Source organism: Chrysochloris asiatica, unplaced genomic scaffold, assembly GCF_000296735.1.
Source record: "Chrysochloris asiatica unplaced genomic scaffold, ChrAsi1.0 scaffold00026, whole genome shotgun sequence".
NCBI lineage: Eukaryota > Metazoa > Chordata > Mammalia > Afrosoricida > Chrysochloridae > Chrysochloris > Chrysochloris asiatica.
In genome coordinates, this window is record NW_006408544.1 from 11907610 (window position 1) to 11922365 (window position 14756).

Consider the following 14756-nt stretch of genomic DNA (forward strand, 5'->3'; position numbering starts at 1 on the left):
GCCTAGCCATCTTGGCCTCCAAGGAGCACTCTGGCGGTACTTCTTCCAATAGGAAGTAATAGCAGCCCATTAACACTGCCACCACCCCTCCTACTCTTTACCCCTCAGCGAGAACTCTGAGCACATTGAGATCGAAGTCTACTGCCCTTAGTTGTAGCTTGTTTGGCAATGAATTTTACTAGCTTTCTTCCTTTTATTATCTCACTTTCCCATTCTCTTACCAATGTCTCTGGGACCATCTCTCAAATAAATTACTTCTATTAAAATTTTTGTCTATTTCTGGTAGAACCCAAATGAAGATAACCAGCCATGTTCAAAATAAAGAACACTCGGTCAGTCCAGGTTCTAGAGAAAAGATGATGCAGACTAGAGCTGATTCCAATTCATTATAGAGATGTGGTGGTGGTGTGCTGTGGAGTCGGTTACAATTCATAGTGACCCTGAACAGAGTTTCCGAGGCTGTAAATCTTTGTGGGAACAGAAAGTCTCATCTTTCTCCTGTGGAACATGGAACCAAAGTGAAAAACAAACCTTTGTTTTTTATGCTTCTGAGATTCTGATATCGTTTTTTACTTCAACATAATATAACCTCATGTGACTAGTTCACTATGTATACATCTCTTCAACCATTCTAAAGATTTATCCTAAAAAAATTATTAGAGACGCACATAAAGTCTTATTTTATGTTCACACTGTGGTGTTATTTATAATTAAATAATGGAGATAACTTAATATATATCAATTGTTGTTGTTAAGTGCTGTTGAATTGGCTCTGACCCATAACAACCTTATGTAGGATTTCTGAGGAGTGGCTTGTGAGCTTGAACTGCTGACCTTGTGGCTCAAACCGACCTTGCAGTCTAGTTCATTAACCCACAGTACCACAAGAGGACTCCAATACATATCAGTAGGGAAATCTAAAATAGAATACTAATCAGCTATATAAATTCACTCAGAAAATACTTAATAAAATTGGGAAATGCTCATGCAATAGTAAAATTAAAAACTTACATAGTAACATTCTAATTTTTTAAAAATTTATATACATATTTGCATATATTATATATATAAAAGTTGTTCTGTTGTTAGGTGCCATTGAGTTTGTTCTGACTCATAGCAAGTCTGTATAGAGTGAATAAGGCTGTAAATCTTGGTGGGAGCAGAAAGCCTAATCTTTATTTTCTTGAGTAGTTGGTGGGTTTGAACTGCCGATTTTGTGATTATATTCAAACTATAACAGTTTGTCTTTTAGCTTTATTTTAAAGGCTCTACTTAGACAGGTGACGAATACCTTAACATACTCCCTCTCTTTCATTTAAAGTGTCTATGGGAATCCTGGTATGGTGTTGTATGATAAGCACTGGACTATTAACCACAAGATTGGCAGTTCTAACCCACCAGCTGCTTCTTGGAAATCCTATACAGTGTCGCTATGAGTCAGAACTGACTTGATGACACAAGAAATCAGACGACGCATTGTATTAGGCAAATCTGCTGCACAAGACCTTTTTAAAGTGCTGAAGAGCAAAGATGTGAGCTTGAGGACTAAGGTGTGCCTGACCGAAGCTATGGTATTTTCAATAACCTTATATGCATGTGAAGGAGCTCTGGTAGCATAGTGGTTACAAATCGGGCTACTAATCTCACAGTCAGCAGTTCAAAACTATCAGCTGTTCTGTGGGAGAAAGATGAGGCTTTCTGCTCCCATAAAGATTTACAGCCTTGGAAACCCTGTGCAGGGTCGCTATGATTCAGAACCGACTCCACAGCACATAACAACAATAACATATGCATGTGAAAGCTGGACAGTGAATAAGGAAGACCTTAGAAGACTTGATGCTTTTGAGTTATGGTATTGGAGGAGAATATTGAAAGGGCTATGTATGGGCTGCCAAAAGAACCAACAGATCTGTGTTGGAAGAAGTGCAGCCAGAATGTTCCTTGGGGCCAGGATGGCCAAACTTCATCTCTCATACTTCAGACAAATTGTCAGGAGGAACCAGTCACTGGAGAAGAACATCATGTTTAGTAAGGTGGAGGGTCAGAGAAAAAGAGGAAGACCCCCAGAGAGATGGATTGACAAAGTGGCAGCATCAATGGGCTCAAGCATGGCAACAATTGTGAGGTTGGCCCAGTACCAGGCAGTGTTTCATTCTGTTGTACATACGGTTGCTATGAGTTGGTACTGACTCGATGGCACCTAACAACAATAACAACCACAACATAGGAGAATAAAGTTTCTAACAAGTAAAGAAGGAACTATAAGGTTAAAAGCTCATGCTTCAATAAATCCATTTATTCCCATCTTACAATAATATTGTATAACATAGGAAAAATGAAAATAGATAGTGGAGGTCCATTGTGTGAAACATATCTCTATGCAGCTAAAATGTATTGGAATGCAAATGTGTAAGTGGTTTAAAGGCTTGCTGAGATCTGGTTGTAGAAATAGATACTGGCATTTGAAACGCTGCATCTTATGGGCTAAGAGAGATGAAAAGTGCTCTGTAGGGAATATGGATCGGAGACAAGCTTCTACTTAAAGCAAGAGCCTTAGGTAATACTCTCCTGTCATGAAAGGAGCCTAGAAAAAAAGGCTTCCGCAGAACTCTCTGGGAGATATAACTCCTGCATATCAGAGGCCGAGGGAGGTGAGGAATACAGACACAAGAAGCAGAAGCAATGCCAAGCCATCCTGCTGACTTTTTGTGAGCGGATTTGTCAGATTTTCAGTGTTCTCCAGCTTTCATATTAAAGATGTACATTTTGTTAAGTGCTGTCAAGTCGATTCCAACCCATAGTGACCCTGTATAGGGTTTCTAAGGAGCAACTGGTGATCTTGAACCACTGACCTTGCAGTTCAAATGACTTTGCAGTCTTATGCATTAGCCCACAAAGCCCCACCAGGGCTCCAAAGATGTACATAGAGGCAACTAAGAAAAACCACCACAAAAGGAACTAGGAACAATGGGAGTTGGGGTGGGGTGGGGCAGAGAAAGAAAACATACAGAGACATTTCTTCATAAATTGAGCTCCAAAAATGCAAACTATGTGAAAAAGATCAAATGCTAAGAACATTAAACAGAATCAGTTGAAACTTGAATTCACTCCAGATTATTCATTTTATGTAACAAAGATTAAAAATAACCATATTGATAATCTTCAAAGAAATAAAGACATGAAAACAGAGCAAGACATTATAAAAACAGAAAGTAGGAAATAAAATAGGTTGATATGTACAAAATTATAAATCTTGGAAATAAAATTCATATTTATTGAAATATTGAAAGAAACAAAATAAGTCTAGATTAAACAAGGTCAAGAAGTGAATTTATGAATGCAAGATACTTGTGAGAAACTAAGAATCATGGCAGTAATACAAAATAATAACAATTATCAAAATCAGCTAAGAACCATGGGAGATAGTTTAAGAAAATTCAACATTCACCTAAATGGAATTCTTGAAGAAGTGAATTAAAAGGATCGGGAAACAAGCAACATTTGAAGAGATAATTTGCCAGTAATTTCTGAAAGCTTTAAAGAAAGACATAATCTCAGATGGAGATTACAGTCAAAGTACCAAGCAGGACAGATAAAACTAATTCCTACATACACATAACAAAGTGAAACAGCAGAATAAGTTAAAACAATCTTAAAACTTACCAGAGGAAAAAAATAGGTTATTAAAAGCAAATTATGGCAGACTTCTTGTTAGCAACCATGGATGACAGAAGACAATAAAAAGAATACTCAAAAGTGCAAATAAAAATCATCCTCAAACTAAAATTTGGTACCTAAACTAACTACCAATCAAAAGGAAATAAAAGTAAGGACAGATACAAGTTAACTCTCACTAAGAGAGGTATTAAAAATTCACTTTTGTAGAGATGTAAGAAAACTTGGGATACAATAAATAAGGGAACAGAGAAATTCATAAACTATGCAAAAAAGTCACTACTACTACCCTCGGAAACCCTGTACAGGGTCGCTATGGTTCGGAACCGACTCGATGGCACTTAACAACAACAACAACAACTACTACTACTACTACTAAGTTTTGTTTTTAAATATTTAATTTAAGCAACAATAACCAAGTGGGAAAAGATTAGCATTCAATAGGTGATTAAAACATGCTAACACCCTTTAGGTATGCTGAAAGAAGCAGAAAATCTGAATAATTGAGGCCATTGATAGAAACCTATAGTTAAGAATGAGACAATAGGTTATACATATGTAAACAAGATTCATTAAATTTCTATTTCATAGAATATAGAGAGATAAGTACTAATGAGACAAAATAACTCAAGTATGACGAACAAAATTTGACTTTTACCAGAAAACATAGGAGAATATCTTCATGATATTCAAGTAAGGAAGGAGTTCTTAAATAAGTCACAAAAACAGGCTCCTAAGGAGAATGATAAACTATATTGTAAATAAAACCTTCCATATTTAAAGAGCACTGGTAACGTAGTGGTTACTAATCGGGCTGCTAACCTCTAGGTCAGCAGCTCAAAACTACCAGTCATTCTGCAGGAGAAAGATGAGGCTTTCTGCTCCTGCAAAGATTTACAGCCTTAGAAACCCTATACAGGGTCACTATGAGTTGGAACCGACTCCACAGCATACAACTATCACCACCACCACCATATTTAAAGATACTTTACAAATAAAATGAAAACTATATAAGCCAAAATCTGGGAGAAGATACTTGCAATGCATATGTGATAGATATTAATAGTCAGAGTAATACATCATTCTATAATTCTTAGCAATCAATAAGAATCAATTCAATAGAAAATATAGAAATTAAAATGGCCAATAAATATATGAACAGATACTCCCACCTATTAGTCATCTTAAAAACGTATAACAGCATGATACCACTTTAAGCTTAAAATGAAGAGTGAGAAAAACCTGTAAGGCTGACAAGTCTAAGTACAAGAATATTATGGGTTAGGTTTCAGACCATCACAACAAAGCAAATATTGCAACAAAGCAAGTCACACAACTTTTTTGGTTTTCCAATGTATATAAAAGTTATGCTTACACTTCACTGTACTCTGTTTAGTGTACAATGGCATTATGAAAAAGTTTGAAATATTTTGAGAACTACAAAAATGTAACACAGAGACACAAAGTGAGTACACACTGTTGGGAAAATGGTGCCCATAGACTTGCATGACTCAGAGTTGCCACAAACCTTCAATTTGTAAAAAAAACCTTTCCAAGTCATGGTGCACATGGATATTTGTCTCCTACACTAAGTGCAGTAAAAGAGGGCAATAAAATGAGGTATGCCTATTGTAGAGATACAGGAAAATAAAAACTCATACATTGCCATTGGAAGTGTGGTGGTGGTGGTGGTTATGTGCCATGGAGTTGGAACTGACTCATAGCGACCCTGTACAGGGTTTCCGAGGCTATGAATCTTTATGGGAGCAGAAAGCCTCATCTTTCTTCCATGGAACAGCTGGTAGTTTTGAACTGCTGACCTTAAGGTTTGCAGCTCGATTCATAACCATATACTACCAGAGCTCCTTCGTCCAATTACTTTAGAAAAAAAATTGACCATTATCTAGCAAATTTGAAGGTACAAATAACCAGTACTCTCAATCTACATATCTTCTAGAGAAATTCTCATACATATGAGCAGGAGATATTCAAATAAATGCTCTTAGAAGTATAATTTGCAGGTACAAAAAAATGAATAAAGTGATTTAATCATAGGTGGAATACTATATACATCAGTCAAAAAGACTGAAACAGCTGTCTAGCAACATGAATTAATCTCTACAATATAAAAATGAGCAGGGCATAAAGCACTTATAGTAATGACCCCAATTATAGGAATCTATAAGACAACTGATAGTAACATTTTTGAATACATAAATACAAAGAAACATTGATTTCATGACTTTGGTTAACTTTAGGGAGAAGGGAGAATAATTCATTCAGAAAACTGTCCACTACATCTTTAAATTTTTGAAGAATGAAGACGCCGTAGCATAGCTAGCATGCTGATAAGACAAAATCAGAGTGTCCGAGGGAAGGACATTATATCTTTACTCTTTTCTATATATATGAAGTGATTCGCAATATTCAAAATACGATTTTAAACGAGATACTACACAGATTGTTGAGAATTTCAAAATGCCCAACCAAGACTTCAGAAGGCTCTTGGTCTATGGGGAGTGGCAGCACTGGACTATAGCTCTGTGCTGAGGGTGGTCTGGTGAGGAGTGTAGACAAGTCAGTACCTCCCACTTACAACCCCAGAGAGATAGCAAGTCCACTGCTAACTGATGCAGCTTCTGGTGAGGTGGGGGATACATTTACAGTGAAGATGGTTAATGACAGTCAAGAAAAGTACTTTTGACATGGAATAAAGCCATCTAGCTAATACATGGTTTAACAGTGATTCCTAATCTTTCCAAGTCACGGTACACATGGATATTTGTACTCAGTCTGGGGGCATCAGCTGCCCCAGGTCTACCTATGCCGCTGAGAGTTGACAGGATCAACATCATAGCACAAGGATGCTGTTGTTATTGTTGTTAAATGCCGTCTAGTTGGTTCTGACCCATAACGACCCTGTATAGGGTTTCTGAGGAGCAGCTGGTGAGCTTGAACTGCCAACCTTGCATTTCAAACGACTTTGAAGTCCAGCACATTAACCCACAGCACCACACCAGGACACCTGCACAAGTATAGCCCACTTGTATTACATCAGTCTGCAGTGACACATTTCTTGGGAAGCTCTGATTCAAAAGATAATCTTTTCTAATCTAAAAGGAGGGAACGTTATAAGCCAATCCCACACTGGCTGCATTTAGCCTTTTGTAATTGCAAAGTTGTTCAAAAAATGTGCACTGAGAGTCATAGCTATGCTGCTTGAATTTGTACATTAGTACTTAGGAGTCCTGGTGTGATACTGTGGGTTAATGCGCTGGACTGCAAGGTCAGTTTGAACTGCAAGGTTGGCGGTTCAGGCTTACCAGCTGCTCCTCGGAAACCCTATACAGAGTCGTTATGGGTTGGAGCTGACTTGACAGCACTTAACAACAACAACAACAATTTAGGAGCAGAAAGAGTTAGCACAAAAGAAGTTCAGTTTACAGTCTGAAAGTTTCCTTTTAAAACTACAGCAGAAGTCAGATCAAGAACCCTCTCCCGTTTATACTGCAATTTAATAACAGGGAATGACTACATGAGACTGGGATGTAGAAATAAGTAATCTGGGTCAGTGCATGTGAAGTAGAACGAGACACAATCATAGAGAAGAGCCACTCAACAGTACAAAACAATATCTTAGTGACGAGGCAATGATATGTCAGGCTAGGAAGTTACATTAGTTATGTCAGCCCATGATTTAGAATTTCTGTATATGTCAGTCACTTACATAGCTCATTGTAGGAGGTAGGTTTATTTTTCCCCCGAATGTTGTTCTAAAGTCTCACATTGAAAGAAATCTACCAGGTAGAAATACAACACTTTATATTTGCAGTTACCATCTTATATCTCAGCTGCATAAAATAATCAGCCTTTGTGTTAGGATAATGCCTATAGGGGGCAAATTCTCGATCTCATGTCCTTGGATACAGCATGGTAAGCTTGGTTGAAGGCAACATAGACAAGGGACAATCATACAGGTCAAAATATTGGCATACTACCTGAGACCCACCAACCCTTCCCTATAACCACTCTGTCATGCTAGCACCTCCTCCAGGATCATATCGTCCAACAGTCTGGTAACCAAAGTTAATGCCTCGCATGGTAGGCTCCCTGTACTATTAAATGTTTGAATATTACCCATGGAGAAAATAACATACCATTCCTACTCTTGAATGTTCACAAACCCTGCTGACACAGCTGTCCCCTGGGTTCCAAAAGAGAATACCAACGCTTGACTAGCTTTACTTTAAGATCTCAAACCTAAGTAAAATACCTCTCTGACAAAAGTAAACGATTCAGCTTCTCAGTAGGCTAGATGCCAGATATAAGGGAAAGAACAGACTTTTAAAATCCCATGACCACAGCTTTGTTGGGGGATTTAATCTTTTGAAGATGAGACTTTAGAGTCATCTTGATCTTCAGCCCAGCAGACCAGAACATGGTCACTTTCTCAGATAGGCTCTTCCTTGTGAGACGCACCTCCTTCATTCCATGTCACTACCAAGCAGCTTGTCTAGTCTCTGTTCATTTAAAAGTTATTTTGTGGGGCATCAGAACACATTGTTGACATTTACACCCAATGAATGTTTTTGATATGCAGTGGCATCCAGAGAATCAGGCCTGCCATAGAGTCAAGAGCATGCAGCAGGGAGGTAGGAATCGAAACGAAACATCCTAAGGAGCAGGAGGCTGGGAAGAAAAGGGGAGTTCATGGCACAACAGTTCTGTTGTTCTATCAAGAAGTCAAAAGAGGAGGGCAGGAATTTGGATAAGCATCCAGGCACTGCTCTGAGAAATTAAGAAAAAACCAAAGCAGAATGACTCCGCCTACTCACCGGGGCTGGTTATTGTCAGGAGGTCAAGTTGCCGCTGTTGCTGCAAAAAAAAAAACACACATTGTATTGTGAGAGCACTGATTGTCGGAACAGCCAAATACATGCTTCATAGATCAGGGTGGACTTGCAAAGTAACAATTCAAACACACAGAGAAGGTGGTAGTAACTCACAACTATACCAGAGAACTTATTATACTGCAGAGACAAAGGAGACTAGAGAGCCTTTTAGTTTGGTCCTTGGAAGCATAGTCAGAGCAAAGAGAGTCTTAAGCTCCTATTACCTGCACTGAGGGAAAGTGAGGCCCAAAGAGGTAGTGGCTTACTTAGGGTCCCAAAGAAAGTTCCATTCGTAACTCGGAGACTTAACCAGACAGCCTTAGATTCTTGTTTGCTCTGAGTGGTTGTACCACTTAAGGGTCTGATATACTGGCAACCTTCTTCATTTTGAGTTCCTGGTCCATTGTCACACTTCTGATAGTACTTCTGACAAAAATAAGCCTGAGTTGATCTATTTGGACTTTCTCAGCAATGCTATGACAATTTTAATTACTGATGACACACTGATTCCTTCTCCCACTGATTCCTCATCCCTTCTTAACACAGAATTCTTAGTAAATAATAATTGTCTGTCACACTAGGGTATATGAATGAGATTGCTTGTGTTTGGAAGCAGCTAACCTAGGGCTACTCCAAGGACTGAGGTGATGAATATCTTACTAGTCCTGTCCTTCTCATATAACGCAGTCACTGGGAACCTCACATGTAAAAGTGGGTTCAGGAGGTAGAGGATGGGGCAGCAGTGAAAATACTCCCTTAGAGACAAGAGTCAAGATTCCTTAAATCTCAGTTTTCTTGCTGTGGCTTGGTGGGTTCATGTGCTGGACTGCAAAGTTGGTTTGAATCTCAAGCTTGGTGGTTCAAGCTCACCAACCACTCCTTGGAAACCCTATACAGGGTCACTATGGATTGGAACGTGGAGTCCTAGCGTGGCACTGCAGGTTAATGTGCCAGATTGCAAAGCCGTTTGAACTGCAAGGTCGGCGGTTCAAGTTCACTAGCTGCTCCTTGGAAACTCTACATACGGTTACTATGGGTCAGAACCGACTCAATGGCACTTAACAACAATAACATGGGTTGGAACATACTTGACAGCAATTAACAATAACAAAAACATTTAATTTTCCATAAGTAGTGTTGGAAGTCTGTATTACAAAGGACCCAAATGAACTCTGAAAATAACTGTCTCAGACACATTTTTGCATTGCAGGGGCCTCACCTGATAGATACTTCACCATATTTCACCTCATCTGCATTTCCCTCTCTCCAAGAATGGCTTCCTGAAATTCTGCTTAAGTACAGAGGGGATGGGAAAAAGATTTCTGAAGTAGCTACTATTAAAGAACACAAAATCCAAACCCAATGGCAACTCGAAGATTCTGACTCACAGCGACCCTTTAGGGACTGCTAGGAAGCAGACAGTCTCATCTTTCTCCCTCAGAACAGCTGGTAGGTTTGAAACACTGACCTTGCAGTTAACAGCCAAACACATAACCCACTGTCCCACCTTGACAGGCACAATATCAGGAATTTTGATGTGCCATTTCATTTCATACTGTGATAATATTACAATGTGGGTATTGTCCAGAGGAGAAAAATGAGGTACAGAGAAATTATCTGTCCAAGACCACATATTCATTGCCTGGCAGAGCCAGAACTAGAATTTAGTCAGTTCTAATCTTGCTTCAAAACCTCAAAATATAACAATGCATATAAATTACCTAATATGATGCTTGCTACATCTTGGTGTGGTGCTGTAGGATATGCACTGGACTGCTAACCACAAGGTTTATGGTTTAAACCCACCAGCTGCTCCTTGGAAATACTATACAAGATCACTATGAGTTGGAATCAACTTGATGGTACTTAACAACAACAAATTAATAATAATAATAACACCAAACCAACTGTCAATGAGTCAATTCCGATTCATTATTGTTTTAGTTAAATGCTGTTGATCAGTCCAACTCATAGCTACCCTGTATAGGGTTTCTGAGGAGCAACTGGTGGGATTGAGCTGCCTCAATCTGCAACAATAGTTTGAAGACATGAGGAATATCTGTGTCTTCTCTCCAGACCAAATAGTACCAGTTATTTTAATTCTCCTCACAGAACCTGGTCTCTAATCTCTTTGTTCTTTTGGGTCATTTCACTCTTCCATTTAACTTTTATTTGTTCCAGCTAAAACTCTTTAAGATCTCTCTACATCTGGTTCGATGACTTCTCATGGGACTAAAAACAAGTATGTTTCCTTAGAGGAGTCTCTAAATCACATATTGTTTTCTTTCCAGTTCATAACTTGTTCTAGTTGATACTTTCAAGCAAATAATGCAACCTCAAGATGCCACTGATCTATACTATGAGCACACAAACTCATGATGACAAGAAACACACACTCATACACACAGGCTAGAAGAAATGATTGAGCCAGGCCACCTTCTTTCCAAAACAGTGAACCAGACCAATAGTGCAATTGGCTCCAACTGCCTTGACCGTGACCAGCCTTTGTGTGTAGCACTTTCTTTATGCATGAGGGAAGAATCTAATGTATCCATATTCTCCAGAAGCTTGAGTTTTTTATTATTTCAGTTGAGAAAGGAATTCTGATACTTGAAAAGCACTTCCTTCTTAAATTAGAGCTATTTTTAAATGATGCCTCAGTGCCCAGAGTATACTAGAGAACAAAGACCCTGACTAGAGCCAGACAGGTCCAGAGCTTGTGTCCTGGCTCCTCTGTGTGCTTTGGATAATGTTATGTCTCTGGCTTCAAAGTTCACAGCTTTTAAATAAGTGAGCAAGAGTGAAATGCCTTTAGTGGTTTTTTTTTTTTTTTTTTTTTTTTTAAGTCAAATGCAACCAACTGCTGTGTTGTGGGTTCCCTGAGAATCTGTTAGCCAAGACACTAAAGGCTCAAAAGACAGAATCAGAATTTAAGAAGGATCATTCTAAACCACCATCTCACATTGTAATTATCTATGCATATGTTCAGTTTTCCTCACCATACAAGGATCCTAGATTTGACACTTTGAACACTAATGACCTCAAATCAGACTAGTTGTGGGAAGATATTAAGGACATCATACATGAAGAAGTCAGTAATAATATAGAATAGTCTATTATTCATATTAATGACATGAGTCGATGGCACAGAGTAGCCTACCACAGACATCTGATAGCCTTTCACCTTACTTACTCAATCAGTGCTAAACAAATAATCCTTGAAGCTAGACTATATGAATAGAAGAGTGTGGCATTAGGATTGGAGGAAAACTCATTGATGGCCTACAATATGCAGATGACACAATTGTGCTTGCTGAAAACAAAGAGGACTTAGAGAGCTTACTGATGAAGGTAAAAGACTGCAGTTTTCAATATGGATTACACATGAACATAAAGTAAATAGAATCCTCACAACTAGACCATTAAACAACATCCCGATAAATGGCAAAGATGTTGAAAATGTCCAGGATTGGACCACAATCAATAATGCCTTTCAAAGCAGTAGTCAATTTGCTACAAAGACCTCAATAAAGTTTTAAAAAGCAAAAATGTCACTTTGATGATGGAGGCACACTTAATCCAAGCTAGAATCTTTTCTATAACTTCAGTCATGCAAAAACTGAACTATAAAAAAGGAAAATAAGAAAAAAAATGATGCAAATTGTGGTGTTGGTGAAGAATATTGAATATATGTGGATTGCCAAAAGAACAAACAAATTAGTCTTGAAGAAAGTTCAGCCAGACTGCATTTTAGAAGTGAGGCTGGTGACACTTTGACTTACTTACTTTGGACATATCATCAGGAAAGACCAATTGCTTAAAAAGGACACCATGTTTGGAAAATAGAGGGACAACAAAAACAAGGGAAACCCTCACTGAGATGGACTGACACAAAAGCTACAACAATGAATTTAAACATACCAACAATCATGGAGATGGCACAGTGTTGTTGTTAAGTGCTGGCAAGTCAGTTCCAACCCATGGCAACCCTGTGTGGGGTTTCCATGGAATATCTGATCAGCTTGACCCACCGACCTTGTGGTTCAAAGCAAATTTGCAGTCCAGCACATTAACTCACAGCTCCACACCAGGACTCACACCAATATTTCATTACATCATACACGATGCTGTCATGAATAGGAGCCAACACCACAGCAACTAATAACAACCAACTCAACTGGACCATTCATGAATACATGTATCCTTCCTTTCACATCTGTACGTATTTGCTCTTGTGTTCTCTGCCAAACCTCATGTTATGTTCTGGGAGATCCCCCTCACTACTCAAGATCTGTGTGACATCTTTTCTGCACACTAACTTCCAACCCCCTCTTTCTCTTCCTCAAAGCAGAATGAGTATTTCATACTTTTGTCCTCCAATCCATTTGTAAAACCTGTCTTTTGAATTATACTATCTTGTCTATTTTCTTGTTCATCTCTCTCACTAGGTTCTTACTTGATGACAGGACTATGAAATTTCATCTCTATGCTTTCACTGCCCAGCACAAAGGTCAAGAAGGAATATTTCATGTAATTTAGTTTAAATGACTCAACCATTCCTTTATTTCTTCTGTAATGATTCCGATAAATAGCATTTAATAATCATGGGAAACAAGAATGACTCTTTCCAGACTTTTCCTTTGTGTCTTTTTGTCTTTATATTGTTGTTTACACATTTTCTGCAGTCAACTCCTTTAATCTTCATCCCTTTACTCTCTTCCACATGATTTCTATCTCCTGTGGACTTCTATAGTTCCTACTGTATAGCATCCCTGTAGTAACAAATTAAATCTAGCCTGATGATAAGTCCATTTAACCTAGAGTTCACAGACAAATGTAACACCACCTAGTCAAATAAGCAGATAATTTCAGGCTAATGTATTAACCTATAAGCCATGGAATAAATTCCCAAACCCACTGTCATTGAGTCTATTCAGACTCATAGCAACCATATAGGACAGAGTAGAAATGCTTTGTTGAGTTTCAAAAGCTGTAAATTTCTACAGAAGTAGATTGCTTTCCCCTGCTGAGCAACTGTTGGGTTCAAACCACTGACCTTTCAATTATCAGTCAATTGCTTTAATCTGTGCCACCAGGGCTCCTCATCTTAAGATAGGATTGAAAAATCTATGGTGACTCTATGCAAACAAAATAAACAGTATAAATTCAAGAATCAGTGTACAACAATTTTTAGCCAAGAAGATGGAGCATGCATATGTTCCCCTCAATTATTCAAAATTAAATTAATTATTTAAAAATACAAGAAATTATGTGAAAATGACCACCATTCATTTGATAGTTTGCTATACTGTGGAGTTTGCCTGTTGCTGATGGAAGTTATGCCACTAGTATTTCAAATACTAAAAGGTTTCAGTAGTTTCCAGGCTAACATAGACTAGGAAGAAAGAACTGGCCCATTTATGAAAAATTAGCTACGGAAAACTTATGAATAGCTGCAGAACATTGTCTAATACAGGGTTGGGAGATGAATCCCTTAGATGGAAGTCATTCAAAATACCACTGAGGAAGAGCTAGCTGCCTCCTGAAAATAGAGTTGATCTTAATGACATGGATGGAACAAAACTTTGAACTTTCATTTGCTTATGGGTACTATTCAAAATGAGAAGAGACAGCTGCAAATATCCATTGATAATTGGAACAATGGAATGTATGAAGTATGACTAGAGAAATTGGAAGTTGTCTAAAATGCATAAAGATCAATAACCTAGCTGTAAGTGAGTTGAAATGGACTGGCACTAGCCTTTTTAAATCAGACAATCACATGGTCTACTGTGCCCAAAATGACAAATTGAAGAAGAATAGTGTTGTTTTATCTTTAAAAGAACATTTTAATGTCTATCTCGAGGCACAATGTGGTCAGTGATAGGATATTATCTCTACACCTACAAGGAAAATCTGTTAATGCAACTGTTATTCAAATTTATGTACCAACTATTAATGCCATAGATTAAAAAAATATATTTTTTTTAAAAACCAACTTCTATAATCTGAAACTGATCAAACATGCAATCAATATGCATTGAAAATTACTAGTTATTGGAATTTGAATGCTGGAAACAAAGAAGAAGGATCAGCAGTTGGAAAATATTGCAGTGGAGATCACTAAAATGAATTTTGGAAGACCAACAACTTATTCATTGAAAAAACTTTTATTCAACAACATAAATG

The 14756-nt window shown here is 38.0% G+C and overlaps 1 protein-coding gene across 1 annotated transcript in view; it reads right to left on the minus strand.

Moving 5' to 3' along the window:
• Window positions 1–14756, minus strand: part of AGBL4 (ATP/GTP binding protein-like 4) — a 2461121-nt gene that overhangs the window by 650207 nt on the left and 1796158 nt on the right. The window contains exon 6 of the mRNA XM_006839859.1: window positions 8511–8550. Coding sequence (XP_006839922.1) covers window positions 8511–8550 — 40 coding nt within the window. The remainder of the gene's footprint in view (window positions 1–8510; window positions 8551–14756) is intronic.